The 17,895-nt window shown below is 34.8% G+C and overlaps 1 protein-coding gene across 1 annotated transcript in view; it reads left to right on the top strand.

Annotated features, from left to right (window-relative positions):
• Positions 1–17,895, top strand: part of DST (dystonin) — a 515,142-nt gene that overhangs the window by 470,001 nt on the left and 27,246 nt on the right. Inside the window, exons 73-81 of the mRNA XM_012558529.2 lie at positions 984–1,157; positions 1,508–1,663; positions 3,829–4,026; positions 4,378–4,506; positions 7,385–7,555; positions 8,845–9,000; positions 9,198–9,404; positions 11,963–12,082; positions 17,234–17,403. Of these exons, the coding sequence (XP_012413983.1) occupies positions 984–1,157; positions 1,508–1,663; positions 3,829–4,026; positions 4,378–4,506; positions 7,385–7,555; positions 8,845–9,000; positions 9,198–9,404; positions 11,963–12,082; positions 17,234–17,403 (1,481 nt within the window). The remainder of the gene's footprint in view (positions 1–983; positions 1,158–1,507; positions 1,664–3,828; positions 4,027–4,377; positions 4,507–7,384; positions 7,556–8,844; positions 9,001–9,197; positions 9,405–11,962; positions 12,083–17,233; positions 17,404–17,895) is intronic.

Here is a 17,895-nt window from a genome sequence, read left to right as displayed (position 1 = left end):
GGTCAGAGCAGTCAGTGGTGGTAGCTGGGCACCATCTAGCTGTACTGGACTCAGTCTGGTGGAGGCCTTGGTAGCTGTGGACAATTAGTCCTTCGGACTTATCTTTTCTTTGTATCCTGTTCTCTTCATTCTCCCTTGCTCCCAAAGGGATGAGCCAACTGGTCTCACTTTTGTGACCTTAGCTTAAATTGAGAATAAAATGATTTCCCTTATAAGTTTGTTGAGAGTACCTTGTACATAACAAAGCAAGTGCTCAATACACTTTAGTTATTATTTTTTAATTATTATTTTCATATGCTTGAAAGAAATTTAAGGGACTGCTCACATTAATTATTTATTATTGAAGATTAAAATCAATAGGATATTTTATGAAGGGACAATTTCCTGTTACAAGCAACCATTTGCTAACCAATCATTTGCCAAAGCCAAGATTAAATATACATCAGAAATTTAGGAAGCACCAGGACAGAGAACAATGTTATTTTGTATCAGGGTGTGAGTGAGACATAGGAAAAACTAAATGTTAATCAACACAACACAGCTACGGAAGATATAAACTTAACAGTGATGCAAGTATATTTGTGTTTTAGAGCATGAAATATTAATTTGCACTTTTTAGAGACAGTTTTTGCTACGTTTATTCTAAAATGCACTTAACTGAAGGTATGTAATTGGAAACTGAAAAAAGGTCAGTTTCAAAATTTGTTAATTCTTCATTGTAGAGAACAGAAATGAAATCAAAATTATAAGTAGAAACATCCTTCTGTCAGAAAATATTGAATAAAGAGAAAAGATTCTCCTTAATTTTTTTAAATTCTTTTATTAATAAAGACTGTTTCAGATTTTTATTCCTCTTCATCTCCCTTTCCCAATATTAAGTGTTAATTAGAATAGAGGTCCAATGCATGTAAGTTTTTTGTTTAAAGTTACTGGTTTATGACAAATTTCCCATGTTTATCTCTCTTTTTTTTTTAAAAAAATAGCAATTTAAGTCAGAGGCCTATCAACAACAGATAGAAATGGAAAGACTGAACCATCAAGCAGAGCTTTTGCTGAAGAAAGTAACAGAAGAAAGCGATAAACATACTGTTCAAGACCCATTAATGGAACTGAAATTGATATGGGATAGCTTGGATGAGAGAATTATCAACAGACAGGTGAATACCAAGACTTTTGTTAAGAAGTGATACGTTTTCAATTTCATATGTTAATGTGAAATAGTTATTAAAAAATAAAATTAGTCCATTATGTGCATAAACTTTTGAAGGCCCCAAATACCCTTGTTTCATTAGAACTCTTCCTGCCTCTTAAGTGCCTTTTTTTAAAAAAAACTACAAAGTAAGAGATTCAAACATAAATTGTAGGAAGTATATGGTGACTAGACCTCACTGGATAGGCTTATGGACATATGCAGTATGAAAGAAGTGATTTTTTACCCCTGTTTTATAAGTGTATTCATAATATCAAATTAATTAATGGATTTTCTTCCTTTCCACTTTTTCTGTAGCATAAGCTTGAGGGTGCTCTGTTAGCACTGGGGCAGTTCCAACATGCCCTGGATGAGCTACTGGCATGGCTAACACACACTGAGGGCTTGCTAGGTGAACAGAAACCTGTTGGAGGAGACCCAAAGGCCATTGAAATTGAACTTGCCAAGCATCATGTATGTATTTGTTATTGCTTATTATGTTCCTTCTTTATGCATAGCATTTATCCTGACATTCAACAGTCTTTCATAAGCTTTAACATTCAAGTTAATAGTGGTATCTACAAAGTCCCAAATCTTAATCTTAAATAAATTTTTCCTGATTATCAAATAGGAAGTGTTTGATTATTGTACGTGTTTATTATCATTTTTTAAATAAAAGGGACGTTTTTAGCACTTTAAGATGTTATTATATAGTTTTTAACTATTCTTGCCTTAGTCTCTCTTTCATACTTTTCTCCACAGTAATTGTTTCTCTAATTTAAATTATTCTTCTTTTACCTAGTTCTGTCTACATTTATAGTCATTGCCGAACCATGTTTAATTTAGCAGTTGAAACTTATTGTAAATTATTAATGTTTAGATGGAAATCTGCTTCGTTATTTGATAGCTACATTACAGCTTTGCTAAAAGCAGTGAAGACTGATCAGACTGACTCTGCATGAAAACAAAATAGATTTATTCTCAGAGTGTGAGTTTAGTTTACATTTTCACACTTAGCAGTTGTCTTAAAAGTAACATCCATCAGTGATGGAAACTTTATATAGTGTAGTAGAAATGAAATGAAGGAGGTCCCCTGTTCCAGTTATTTTGGCAGGGAATGGGTTTGGACCTTTTAATGATGTTTGTCTATCTTTGAGCAGTTAGAAATGGCTCCTTTTCTCTTTTCCTTCTATTTCCCAGAGATCAAAAGTTAGGGGACTTAGAATTCCCAGCATAGTTGCTAGAGGAAGAGAGGGAATGTTTCTACCTCTTTCCTTCTTTCCTCTCTTCCTTCTTCTGAACACTGGCTTATGTAGCAGGACTCAGACAATTTGGAAGAATAAATTTTATAGAATTATCTTTTATTGAGCTCTTACATTTTAAAAGTGATTCCTATGGTTGACATATCAAAGTCCATGCTTTCTATAAAGATAAGTTCTTGCTCACTTGGTTTTATCAACTTTGAAAACCACTCCCCTGCCATATGCCTCAGAAAATGAGTGAACACAGTCAGAGAAACAGTGATCTCAGATAGAAACAGTGATCTCAGAGGGCTGCTGCTCTTCTCTGGAAATCCTCTCTGGTCTGGATTTGCCACCACATGTGTGATGTCTTACATAGGACAAAGAGGTGACATGCCTTTTCTTTACTGCTGATTGCCAACCCTTGGTCAGTGAGTGTAGGGTAGGATTATATGATTGACTCTTAGTAAGATTAGAGGGAAGTTTCTTTAGGTTTCCAAAAATGAAACCATAGTCTTCTTGAAAGGAAACTATTACCAAGGCTATATTTATTCTATAAAGTATAATTCTTTTAAGGATAAGAAGTTAATTTTTTAGCCTTGGGGTTGCTTTCTGTGCTTACAACTCTGACCCCAGTGTAGTATATTTAAGTAATATTAATCTATTCTTATATTTCTACTATATAAATGAAAGGCATTATTTACTGGGTTTATAGTAAGCATTTTCTAGTAAAATAATAGCTAACATTAGAATTCTGGGCTTGCTTACGTATCCTTGATATGTAATGATAATCTCTTTTCCTTGAGTGTTGGGGCCCCCCAAGATTCCTGTCAATTTAGAAGTTAATCTTAGCACTCTACCAACAAGAGAAGATAAAAGAATATTCTGTGGATACTGTCTTTTCCCTTTCAGAATCCTGGTTATAAAATATGGCAGTATACATCTTAGAAGTGTAATAATTTCAATTTGAAAATTAATATATAGGAGTAAAAATAAACTATCTTTTGAATTAATTACTTCAGACATGAGAATTAAGGTTCAATTAAAATGAGCTTGGCTCAAATGAAAACTACTAAGAACCTTTTAATTATAACCTCTGTGTTCTTAATGTCACTAATTGCAAGATTATTCTAATGGGAAGAACTAACAAAGTGTTCTCACATAATCATTTTAAGGAGTGCTGGGAGACTAATGTTACACACAGGAAAACTGCAAAGTTAAAGCAAAACAACAAAAACAAAAAACTCCATCATTTTAAAACTTTATCAGTATTAAAATTCTATGCATATGATATTTTTGTTTCAGTGTGTTTCATAACCAGAAAACAAAGTAATTGCATTAAAAGTGATGTTAACATGTTACAGACTGGTAAGCATGGTGCTATCTTAATAATTTCAGGTGCTCCAAAATGATGTATTAGCCCATCAGTCCACAGTGGAAGCCGTTAATAAAGCAGGAAATGATCTAATTGAATCAAGTGCAGGAGAAGAAGCAAGCAACCTTCAGAACAAGCTAGAGATTTTAAATCAACGCTGGAAAAATGTTTTGGAAAAAACAGAACAAAGGAAGCAGCAGCTGGATGGTGCCTTGCGCCAGGTGAATAAGAGAATAAATTCTGAAACTTTCTATAGCGTTCAAGACCAAAAAGCATGGAATTCCTTCATTAGTAAACAGACCCGTTTACTTTTTTTATATTTGAAGGAGAGAAGCAAAAAACAAGTGGGATGAAGAATACAACAGACCAGAACACAGCTTTTTAGTTCTTAGCATAATACTCTTATCTACTAGAGCTCCCATGATGAATAAAGGCGAGGCAGATCCAGTGGCACCTGCCAGTTCTTTAGTATGCATACAGAGACTTAGCAGGCAGGGATTGTTTGAACATTGTCTTCTGCTTGAAAGAGGCAATGTTTATGGCCTAAACTTAAAAACTCTCTATCACTTCAGGCCAAAGGGTTCCATGGTGAAATTGAAGATCTGCAGCAGTGGCTGACTGACACAGAGCGTCATCTGTTGGCATCCAAACCTCTAGGAGGTTTACCAGAAACAGCCAGGGAACAGCTTAATGCCCATATGGTAAGTATGTTATTTCCTCCAGTTCTAGCCACAGATTAAGAAACTGTCTGACCATGTTGTGTGGGGCCCTTAGTAATAAATAAAGCATAGGAAAAAGTTTTAAAAGATGTACAGCTTTATAGTGTTAAAAATAACTTCATTCACAGATTAAATTTTTCAAGTCAACCTATTTTTTTATTTCAAAGATTAGTGTGTCAAGATATGAAGAGAGATTTTAGAAGTTCAGATATTTTGTACAAACAAACCTTCCCCCACAAGGAGTAATAAGCTTGTATGGCTAGTAATATAACATTGTATAAATTACAAACTGTTGTGCCTTGAATGAAAAGAAATATTCCCAAAGTAATCAGAATTGTCTTTAAAATTATTGCTGTAAGCATTTGATAATCCCACCTGGTTTCATAGAATGCTAGAAAATGAATTCTTGTTTTGTTAAATGAAAAGTTGGTTGATTGGTTGTTTTAATGGTGATAGGGCTTTGCCTTCAACTTAACACCAACACCAGATACAGACAAGGGAAGGCTTCTTCTAAATTGTCGAATGTGGAGTACTGGTCCTGTAGGTTGTTCCCATCCAAATTATGTTGCATTATCAACTCTTAAGAAGTTTGGAACCAATATATGAAACTTGAGACTCTGACTTTCTTCCATATAAATAGAGACTGACAAATTAAATTTATACTCCCTTTGATTTATTGGCATTTCCTCTTCATTTTCCAGTTTAATTCAGCTCTCATGGTTCTATAAGAAAACAGTCTGTCTCAGATTTTGAAAAGTATTCTGTAATTTTTACACTTATGAATTTGCATCAGAAATATGTTTTTTAAAAATATTCAAATAATGGTAATTAATATATTTAGAAATATAAGTAGAAATACTTAGGGATTTGGCAAAAGAAATGGACCGATGCAGATTAAAATCTGCAGTCTCTAGTAAATGTCTAATGTTGTTACAAATCTTAATGAAACTGCAGTTATTTGGATATAATTTTGAATTTCTTGATGGAAAGGAAGTAACCCATTTTATAGATGTTGTGATGAAATAAAACAGACATAGGATGTGATATGATGTTTATCTCAAAATTGCAATGAACCATTAAAATAAGTCCTATTAATCCAGTAAAGAATTTTCTAGAAATCTTTAGGATACATTCATTGTTTCAGAAATTATTGTGTGGGTTTTTTTTGTGGGGTGGGGGAGTGCCACAAGAAGCCCATTTGTTTCACTGAAAAAGTAATTGACTAAATAATAACTTGGGAATGCCAATCTTTCTTCTCCATAAAGGCTGACTGACTTCCAGGTAGCTCCTTACTTTCCTGGAAGTACCTGCATAGCTGTTACCAAAAAAATCAAACTTGTTGCTGTCGATTCCATTCCGAATCATAGCAACCCTATAGGACAAAGTAGAACTGCCTCATAGGGTTTCTAAGGAGCAACTGGTGGATTTGAATGGATGACCTTTCGATTAACAGCTGCTCTTTTAACTACTGTGCCACAGTGTCCATTAATTATAAGTTTAATGAATTCTTGAACAAATGGATGTTTGGGATTATTCTCTAATAGCATAAATATTAAAAAGTGTTAATTTAGAAGAATATAAGTAAGAACTTGGAAAGCAAAGAGCTTATCTTTAGAGTGCTTTACTTTTAAGAAAACATTGAGTATCAATTTATTCGTTTGGATCGGGTATTTAAAATGAATTTACCATAACCTGATATAATTTACCAGGTTACAGAAATTCCTTGATTTAAAGAATTCTATAGAGGTATTGATATCTCTAATACCAACTCAATAATGTTCTCTTAATTTAGTTGTGATACAAGCTAAGAAAGCTAAAAAGCCTGGACTATTACATTTTCCTGAGTTTTAGCTATATTTAAAATGTTTTATTTAGGATTAAAAGCTTTTAGTATGCGAATAATTGTAAAAATGTTTAGAAAGAGGTTATTTTTTAAAAATTTAAGAACTTTATAGTCTTGGAATGATGAAAATATTCTAGAATTAGATAGTAGTCATGTTTACACAAATTTGTTAATATAGTACTGAAAAAACACTGAATTATGTACTTTAAAAATGGTGAATCTTATGATATGTGAATTATATCTCAATCTTAAAAATAAATTATAAAGTCAAAAATGTTAGAGAGACATAAGTATACAGTTTTTCAGTGTGATTTTACCCACATTATAAACCACTGGAATAGAACTGGTCTCAATTTTTTGAATGAAGTTTAAATTTTGTTTCATCGGCCTTAAATTCTCAATGTGTTGAAGCAATATTTTCTTCTGTTCTCTATACCATACTGCATTTCAGTTAGAAGCTTTAAAATGTTATAAGTGAGAATAATTATTCAGAGTACCAGAAGTCTGACTTTTGTGATTCCACAGTCTGAGTAACTTAAATGGCTACCATACTGGGTCTTTACTTTCTATCCATTGCATGTTTTCTCAGTGCAGGATTAAATTATACAAAGTTTCACAGTCATTTATCATAGTCCTAGGAGAGACCTAGAGAAGCCGTGTTTTTATAGAAGAGGAAATTGAGGCTCAGGGAAGTTGAGTTTCTTGTCCAAGGTCACACAGCTGATTAATTACTGCTATCAGCTATCTTGATAACATTTAATATATAGTTTCACAACCCTGGCGTGCCTGAATGGATTGCTGGTAATAGCACCATTTCTAAGATGTCTCTGTAGACAGGGTAGGACTGTTGGTTTGGGTGTTGTTTCAATATAGTGAAATGTTCAAATGTGTCAGGGTTCTGTATGCCAGATAGAGAGGAAAATATATTAAGGGGTTTGGGATTGATGACCTGGAAGAATAGGACTCTCAGATCTTATTCTCTTAAAAATGATATAACTTGGGGGTATCTCAATTTAGGAAGTCTGTGCTGCCTTTGATGTTAAAGAAGAAACATACAGGAGTCTGATGCAAAAAGGCCAGCAGATGCTTGCAAGCTGCCCCAAATCTGCAGAGACAAATATTGACCAAGACATAAATAACTTGAAAGAAAAATGGGAATTGGTGGAAACCAAACTCAACGAAAGGAAAGTATGTGCTTTGATTAACATACTAGAATCAATGTTTTAGTTGTTTTATTTCATGGATTTTGCCTTATTTCTGAGTAGAACTATCAGAAGTAGAACTTTTAACAATTGCTGGTTAAATTTTCTTTGTATACATTCGGAGGTTTCATGGGGTCGTTGAAAATAATATTCTGTGTTAATATAGGAGAATAGAATTAAAAGAATCTTTTCAGACTTAAGGTAAAGATATATTATAGATCAAGCAGAACTCCAGTATATTTTTAAATGTTATGAACCATCAAATTCTGGGTTGTTAAATCTCTCTTCTAACCACACTTAGAAAGCAAAAAGCTATGTATAGAGGGAGGGAAAGAGGGAGATCAGGAGAGTGATGTGGTTGTATATATATTTTATAAACACCATAACAAAAATCCGTGAAGAAGGACTAAAATTTATGGTTACACCCTGAATGTTTTCCTTTTTGTCACATTCTTCAAACCGCAGAAACAACAATCTAAGAAATCTTAATGCTGTAAGAAACATGATAGATGAGGAATACTAGGCAATATGCTGTCTAACTGACAAAGTATAATGGCTATTTCATACTGTTTTTTAAAATATTTTATTATGTTTTAGGTGAAAGTTTACACGGCAAATTAGGTTCTGAGTTAACAATTTTTGGACAAATTGTTCTGTGACATTGGTTACAATTTTAGCAATGTGTCAGCATTCTCATTATTTCCATTCTGTTTGTTCTGTTTCCATTTATCTAGTTTCCCTGCCCCTCCTTGCCTTCTCATCTTTACCTTTGGGTAAATGTTGACCATTTGGTCTTGTGTAGTTCATTGTTTAAGGGAGCACAGCCCTCTCGGGTGATACTGTTTATTTTATAAGCCAATCTATTATTTGGCTAAAAGAGAACTCTGGGAGTGGCTTCAATTCCAAGTTCAAAGCGTATCTTAGGGTGATAGTATTTCATACTGTTTTGACCCCCAAAATTAATTATATGAATGTCAGTTTTTCTTTTTTACAGATTCTGCTTAGAAACTGAATTCTGTGGTTAGTTGTCAAAAAACATGATTTTAGTGTATACTGGAATGTTATAGCTGCAATGAGATGCTTTTCACTATACTCAAATGGGTTTATTTTCCCAGTATTTCAGTGAAGGCCCATTACATTCATAAACTGTTTAGTTAATATAGATTATGCATAAATAAAGTGGGGATGGGAAGGAAATCTGCCAGAGAGTGGTTAAACTGAAAAAATAACAAACCTCTTAAATATCATCAAATGCTATATTATCTGTCTTTGCAGACTAAACTGGAAGAGGCCCTCAGTTTGGCAATGGAGTTTCACAATTCTCTCCAGGACTTCATCAGCTGGCTTACCCAGGCTGAACAGACACTAAATGTAGCTTCCCGGCCAAGTCTTATCTTAGACACAGTCTTGTTTCAAATCGATGAACACAAGGTATGTAGTGACTGGGATGGATAAGTTTCTTCTTTCAGACCTTTTAGACACCGAGCTGTTTGAATGTCAAAAGCATGAACTTTACAGTTAGAAAACTTTGTTTTGTCCTTTAAAGATAATTTCAGCTATGACACTAGAGGCATTTATAAGATCAATTTTTCACTTATTTCTGTTTATGCCATTTTTTTCGGGGAAAGGTATTTGCCAACGAAGTCAATTCTCACCGTGAGCAGATAATAGAGCTGGACAAAACTGGAACCCACCTGAAATATTTCAGTCAGAAACAAGATGTCGTCCTAATAAAGAACCTGCTTATCAGTGTGCAAAGTCGATGGGAAAAAGTAGTTCAACGATTAGTGGAAAGAGGAAGATCTTTGGATGATGCAAGGAAGAGGGCCAAGCAGGTAAACCTGACAATAAATCAGTTCTAGCTGTTGAAATATATATGATGTGATTAAAGTACTTTCTTGCCAGCTAAATTAGGTATAACAAATTATGGTATGGAGCCAAGATATTATTTCCTAAAAGGGCCATGACCTAAATTTGGATGCCGACATCTTCACTTTTTTGACCTAACAGAAGTTTAGGCCCTGGGGACTAATTTTGAAAAGACTGATTATAGCTTGACTTCACAGATGGGCTGTTATCCTTAAGGCCCCAAAAAACACAAAATTTTTGCCATTGGCTTTTTGTTTGTTTGTTTTGCTCTGCCCTTTCAGCCTCCAGTCTGATGCTCAAAACTGAGACATCATAGTTTATTATATTGCTATCTTCTGTTTAATTCTTTAGCTAAAATTTCTTCAGAAACTGTCAGCTGAAAGCTAGCCATTTATTCCTCCAGATGGAAGCTTTCTGAAAGGACCCATTCTTTGTCTGAGTTGGTTGACAGTCCTTAGTTCTCTGAATCTGTATCCTTATTGACAAAGCCTTCATTTCTTTCCTGGGTTTTCATAGAGCTCCACCCCACCTCAGTATTAATCATTTGAATCTTTTGTGGCTGCGTTTGTTTTTGTTTATCTATTTATTTATTTTTTGTGGTTTGCTGTTTTTTTGTGGGGGAAGGTTTTTTTGTTTTTTGGTAAATTTAGAGAAATTTTACAAAGAACTTTCCTTTCTCCCTCCACCTATTATTAACATTCCTATTCTAGACTAAACACAGACAAGAGGTAAAATTATGTGTCTCTGTGTTCAGGGATGACAGAGAGGATGTACTCGCTTTGCTTTGATTTTTACTGGAAACTTAGTGTAATATTGATGCTGAATTTGATCATTGTTCTTGCTGCCACATTCAGTTGCATTTTCTAGCATTGATATTACTTCCATTGGTTTTTTTTGGGGGGGAGGGGCAAAAGATGTCATAGTAGTCAAGTGTTTCAATTTTTAAAGTTATTAGTGTAAATTTTTAAAAGACTTTAGAAATGACAAATTGTGTTGTTATGTAATTGCATAGTATGTATCCCTTTTTGAGCGGGAGGTGTGGTAGGATCAATATCATAAGTGAATCTCTGAAATAGAGTCGGTCTCTAATGAATCAATTCTGAGCATAACATTTTTCTCTCCACGTATGTGGCAGGATGCCATTTGTAGTATAGGCATCTAATTGATAGAAGTCTCTTGGATGCCAGTAGTCAGTTGCCCACTCTCTTCCTCCTTCCTCCATTGTAATCAATTTTATTTTCTCATTTTGTTTAACTAACTTTACAAAATTTTCTCATATTTTCATTTCCTCTATTTACATGGCTTAAAAATATTTTTGAAAGCAACCCTAGCCTTAGAACCTGTTCATTTATAACATTGGACTTACTTTCTGTCATAGCACGTTTTATTTAGAGCCAAATTACCTAACACCGTAACTAGCTCCTTCTTTAGCTTTGTTTTTATTACTGTAGTATCTCAGGTTGTAGCTCAGATATTGATCATAGTTTTCTGACTTGGGCAATTTATGTACCTATTCTGGCCTCCATTTTCTCATATTTAAATTGATTCGAGTTGTGGGAGGGATGTGCGGGGCGAGCAGGTTTTTAATGAGATCATCTCTAATGGGCCCTTGCAGCTTTGTGATTCTGGGCCCTCCGTGTGCTTTTATTGTTAAATGTCTTTTTGGTAGTTCATTATTAATGTGCTTTGTTATACAACAGATTTTATTTTGATAAGTTTTTTTATGTATATACTCACTTAAATTTATTATGAGAAATAATTTATAACCAATTTCACAATTTGGTATCTAAAAATAGTACCTACTAGTTCTTTATAATAAACAGAAAAGGGAGTGTGGCCGAAATTATATGTATATATTGCACAGCAGGATGTTTACAAGATTCCAATGGGAAATATATTTCGTTAGAGCTCAAGTATTGTGAGTGCTCTTATATATATAAAACCAGTATGAGAGGTATAGGCATTAATTTGAGGATTCTGTTACTAGAAATGAAGATGTTGAATTACCTTTGTATTAAATAGAAGTATAATGGCTTTTTTTTTGTTCCTGCTACTTTTTAAAGCCAATTTACAAACTTTATTCTGTCCTCCTCTTTGTTGTTCCTCTTTCTTAACATAGGTATTAAACACCTTACTTAGAAGTAAACCCAGATCTGTCAAGAGATAGCAGTGGGCAGAAAAAAAAAATTCTGAGGATTTACGTTAATTAGTAAGCAAAACAAAGGGAAGAGACATTCTCCGTGGTGCTCCTTAATTCTTTCTAGGCTCCTTTCTAGTTTTGTTATTATGGCTGATGCGTTTGAATGAATTATCACAAAGTGACCATGGAGCACAACCACAAATGCCAGGTGTTGTCAAGACAGTTTGTACTCTACCAGTGAAATATTACATTTTTCACCTTCAGGAGAAATTCTGAATTAATAATTTTCAACATTTCTGCTAAAATTAATTTCGTATGCTAGATTTCAAATATAATGAGTATGCTTGAAAATTTTCTGGACAAAGATGTGGATTTCTTTTACAGTTCCATGAGGCATGGAGTAAACTTATGGAATGGCTAGAAGAGTCAGAAAAATCTTTGGATTCAGAACTGGAAATCGCCAATGATCCAGACAAAATAAAAACACAGCTTGCACAGCATAAGGTGGGTCTGTAATTATGAAAAGTAAACTGGCACATTATATGTCTCAAGATAACTTTCAGAGTCTTATTTGATGTTGTATTTATTCATCACTAGAGAAAAAGCCTGTCTCATCTGGACCTATATTAAATTTAAAACCCAGCTCTCCTTCATATTGGTCAAGTAGCAACAGTGTCTTTATTCTCTAGTGACCATTTCATTAATGAGGGCAGGATTAATTGTTAAAAGAAAACATACAGAATTAAAACTGGAAGTCCTCTACAATCTAAAACATTTAAAGGATTTGTAGTGGTTTGAACACTGGCATTTCAATTTTTCATGACAACTGTCTTAAAACTTCTTTTGTAGACTAAATGCCACTTTGAAAATAATTCTGGAGTAAAAAGTACATACAGATTTTGTCATATAGAGTCTCTTAAAGAGTGGAATAGAAAAATTGGTTGCCCTACCTGAATTGTTATTCTGTTGTGTATGTGTGTGTATGAAATTCGACCCTTCCCAACAAAGGCACAGAGTCAGTGGCTTCCATGTGTAGACTGGAAGCATGTAGAATCATTTCTAAAATATTTCCTGCCTTTTATATTTCTTCCACATGGCATTCAAAGAGCATTTGATTCTCTCCCCTAACCCCTACTCTTGAATTAGGGTCTTTCTATCATTCTGTTTGTAAAGCAGTCCTCAGAGAATGTGAGTGAAAGAAGAGCTGTTCCTGCAAAAACAGTTTTACAGTTTTGGGCATTTACCTTATAAATCATCGCTTGAAACGTGATAATCTTAAAAGGCTGGATAAAATTGAGGAAAGGTGAGGTGTATCATCATCTGAAAATTCTAGACATTAGCTTTTACAGGTTGGTTGCTTCTATCTGTGAGTCTCACCTCAGAGAGTCATGATAAGAGAGTGATGGAAGGAAACATATTGAGCACCTGCTCTTTGGATAGATAGGGGCTTATGAATGGCTTATCCTGCTGGTACCCTTTGCCAGCAAGCTGCCACATCAAGTACTGGCAGCACAGTGACAGGGAACCACACCCTCCTTCCCCTCTGATGGAAAAATGAGAGCTCCTTCTCAGAAGAGAATACCTTATTTGAACTTGAACATAGATGTTGTTTCATGTGGTCTTATGGAAGTTTATTGTATGTTAAAGCTAGAGAATCGTAGAAATAGGAATACGGGAAGAACCTTGTTAGATACTCTATTTTCCCTACTGTGAACTGATGTTTTTCTTTTGTCATTTGAGTACTCTGTCCTTAAAAAGCTTTAATCTAGCCTGTGATTAGCTATAATTTATTACGTACTTTCTGTGTGAAGAAACAGAAACACTAAACACTAGCATTCTGTTTGGAATGGCGTTTAAAAAAAATTATATGTAACAAACTTCAGAAATAGTGTGATATCGTGATGGTATTTATTATTAAAAATTTCCTAGATGTAGTTGCCTCTTATTACAGAACAGAATAAATAGCTTAGTCATATTAAAACGCATGAAGGGTGTAGCTTTTAAAGGCAATGAAAACTTATTAGGTAATTGTAACCTGAAGGTTATTTTGGAAAATAACACATTTGCATAGCATTTTATAGCTAACAAAGCTTTCACATTATGCATTTTGTCTTTTCATCCTCAGAACAACTTTGTGAAATATGTAGGTTAGCTAAAGCTCTACTAATGAGAAAACTGAAGTGCGGTGGCTACCAAACAGCAGAGACAGCTGGATCTATTGTATCTTTTTTTTTTTTGTTTGCTTGTGCCTTTAGTGTCATATCTAAGAAACCATTGCCTAATACAGGGTCACAAAGATTTTCCCCTATGCATTCTTCAAAGAATTTTATAGTTTTAGCTCTTACATTTGGGTCACTGATCCATTTTGTGTAATTTTTGTATATGCTGTGAGGTAGAAGGAGCCCTGGTGGTGCAGTGGTTAAGTGCTCATCTGCTAACCAAAAGGTTGGCGGTTAGAACCCACCAGTCACTCCACAGGAGAAAGATGTGGCAGCCTGCTTCCTTAAAGATTTACAGCCTTGGAAACCCTTTGGGGCAGTTCTACTCTGTCCTACAGGGCCACTATGAGTTGGAATTGACTCGACAGCAGTGGGTGGGGTGGGGGTGTGAGGGATGAGTCCAGCTCCATTCTTTTGCATGTGCATATATCCAGTTCTAGCACTATATTTAAAAAACTGTTTTTTCCCCCATTGAATTGCCTTGGCACACTTATGGAAAATCAGTTGACTGTCAATGCAGAGGTTTATTTTTGAACTCTCAGTTCTATTCCATTGATCAATATGTGCATCCTTGTGCCACTATCACACACAGTCTTCATACTGCACCTATGTAATGTTTTAAAATCATGAAGTATGAATCCTCCAACTTTGTTGTTCTTTTTCAAATTGCTTTGGCTATTTTTGTCCCCTCAATTTTCATATGAATTTTACTATCAACTTGTCATTTTCTGCAAAAAAAAAAAAAAAAAAAAAACCACTTGGGATTTGATAGGGGTTGCATTGAAATCTATAGGTCAATTTGGGGAGTATTGGCATCATAACTATATTAAGTCTTCTGATCCATGAACTTGGACTGTTTTCCCACATATTTAGATCCTCTTTAATTTCTTTCAACAATATTTTGTAGTTTTCAATGTACAAGTCTTGTACTTTATTAAATGTATTTCTAAATATTTTACTGTTTTCAATGCTATTATAAGTGAAATTTTTAAAAATTTTATTTTAGGATTCTTTGCTAGTGTGTAAAAAAACAATTGATTTTTGTATCTTGATTTTGTATCCTGCAACCTTTCTGAAATTATTAATAACTTAAAATCATTTTTTAGTGTGTTCCTTAAGATTTTCTATATACAAGATCATGCTATCTGCAGATAGAGATACTTTCACTTCTTCGCATTGGTGTTTTTTAAAAAGCTCCTGAGGTGATTTTAATGTACTATCTGGATTGAGGACCACTGTGTTAGTGTTTCCTTGGTATTATTTTGTGAGCTTGCAAGCTACCAGTCATTAAGCTAATCTTTTTTCCTTTCCATCCCTAAGGTTGTTGTCTCATTCTTTCTAATTCTTCTGTTAAATACTTATAAACACCTACTAAGTATAAGATGATAATGAAAGGCCTACAAGGACAATGTCCCTGCTCTAGGAAAGCTTATAATTGAGTTGTGAAGAATGAATATGATTAATTCCACACCTCCCACCACCACCACACACACACTCACACAAGGTTAAACAACAGTGTAAAAAGCAGCAAACTATAGATATTACATTAGCAGTTTAGCTATTTGATACTGGAAAAATGATCTGTAGATCTTTTGAGACTTTGGTAGGGCTTTATACAGGCAGAGAGGAGAGGTGTAGGTTTCCCAAGTAGTGTGAACAGAATGAGAAATAGGTCCAAACAGAGGAATCTAGAGATGTGGTTCTTACTTGTTCTGATCCTGGCTTAGAGACAAAAATGCATATAACATTGTGAATATCCAAACGTGTGACAATAAATCTGTTTGACACAACCATATAGTAAATTTATACATTATTGAGTCTTCTCTATCCATGTTGGACCAATAGTTATTGATAGAGTATTAACCATATTTTCCCTTCAAATCTTTGGATATTTCAGTAGTTACTTAGCAGTTCCATTTTATCATCACTGTTTAAAGATTCTCTTCTACCCTGATGTGTTACTGTGCAGAGTATGGTGCTACACTATCTGATTCGTTTATTTGCTGATATCTTCCAGTGTTTGGGTTCCATTTGCTAGAGTTGCCTATTTTTTTAAATTAATAATATTTTATTGTGTTTTTGGTGAAAGTTTACACAATAAATGAGATTCCCATTTGACAGTTTCTTTACAGATTGCTCAGTGACATTAGTTACATTTTTCACAATGTGTCAACATTCTCTTTAATTGCATTCTGGTTGTTCTGTTTCCAGTACTCTAGTTTCCCGGCCTCCTTATCTTCTTATCTGTGCTTTAGAGTAAATGTTGACCTTTTGGTCTCATATAGATGGTTTTTTAGTAGAACACTATGCTCATGGGTAATATGCTTTATTTTGTGTACCCCTCTGTTATTTTGCTAAAAGGTGATCTTGGGATAGTTTTGGTTCAAAGTTTAGAGAGTATCTTAGGGTGATGGTCTTAGGGAGTCCTCTGGTCTCAATTGGTCCAGTAAGTATGGACTTTGTAAGAATTTAAGTTCTGTTTTGTGTTTTTCTGCCCTTCTATCAGGAGCCACCTTTTGTGGCCCTGACCAGAACAGTCGGTATAGGTAGCCGGACACCATCTAGTTCTTCTCCTTTCAGGGTAAATGTGGCTCATGTAAGCTATTAAACCTGTAGACTAGTTTATTCCCTGAGACTCTGGTTTCCCTCTTACTGTTTTGCTCCTGAGTAGGGACCAGTAGTTGTATCTTAGATGGCTGCTTACAGGCTTTTAAGACTCCAGATGCTACTCACTTCACTAGGATGCAAAACATGAACTTTGTGAACTATATTATGCCAGTTGACTGAGTTGTCCCATGAAACTAAGGTCCTAAGCTTTCAAACCTAGAAAACAAACTCTCAAGGTATTTGGTTATATCTGAGAAGTATCTGTAATTGTGTCCTCTATGAATATATATGAGTGCACACACATATCTGTACTTGCAGCTATGTATAGATACTTTTATCTGTGCACACATATGTATACACCTGTACCTACCCATGTAGCTATATGCCTATACATGTACACGTGTGACCATACACTCGTTTTTTGGCCATTGTTGGTGTTGTTGCCGCGAAATTGTATATGTCAAATTCTTTAGTGCAGATGGACATCCTTTTATCTTGAGCACTTCTTAGTGACATAGTTTACTTTGGTTGTGTTGTTTTCACTACAGCCACATTTGGTGCTACTTTTCCCATCACCAAGAATAACGAGTATCTACGAACTAGAGTGTGATCCCCTAGCCCCTCTCCCCTGGTAACCACCAATGAGCTTTGGTCTGTCTCTGTATATCTGTTCTGGTCTTCTTATAAAAGTGGATCATACATTTGTCCTTAAGTGATTGACTTATTTCACTTAGTATTATGTTAGAGATGCCTTTTTTTTAATGCTTATTACCTAATTGTTTATTAGTCCAAAATAGAAATGCACACTGTTTTCTTGTTAAATATATAGGAGTTTCAGAAATCACTTGGAGCCAAGCATTCTGTCTACGACACCACTAACAGGACGGGACGTTCTCTGAAGGAGAAAACCTCCCTGGCTGATGACAACCTGAAACTGGATGACATGCTGAGTGAACTCAGAGACAAATGGGATACAATATGTGGAAAATCTGTGGAAAGGTAAAATGTTCCGTAAGGCAGTTTGGTTACTTTATAGACCTTTGTGGACAATTCAAGTATACAACAGTGATGCTCTGCAGAGACATTTTAGGAAATTTAAATACCTCCTTTTTGCCTGTAAAACTTCTGCTCATCTTTAAAACCCCACTCACACAGCACCTCCCCTGAGAAGGCTTTGCTCTTCATTATTATTTATTTTTAACTACTCAGTACATTAAAAATTATCATTCTCCAGTCCTCTGTCATCTCTTGCCTGGGGTATAGCAGCTGCCTATAGTGGGGACTGGTCTCCCCAAGTCTACTTTTGTACCCCTTTAATCCAGTTGTCATATAACTACGAGGGTGGATTTTTAAAATGGGATGTTATCATTCTCTGCTTCATACCTCCTTAGGGGTTTCCTGTGGGCATGAAGTAAAATACAGGCCCTTTAGTGTGGCAGACGAGCTCCCGATATGGCCGCTGATTCCTCTCCAACTTCAGTTTACCCCTTT

Source organism: Trichechus manatus, unplaced genomic scaffold (genome assembly GCF_000243295.1).
Source record: "Trichechus manatus latirostris isolate Lorelei unplaced genomic scaffold, TriManLat1.0 scaffold00172, whole genome shotgun sequence".
In the NCBI taxonomy this organism is placed as follows: domain Eukaryota; kingdom Metazoa; phylum Chordata; class Mammalia; order Sirenia; family Trichechidae; genus Trichechus; species Trichechus manatus.
This window is presented reverse-complemented; position numbering and strand designations above follow the sequence as displayed.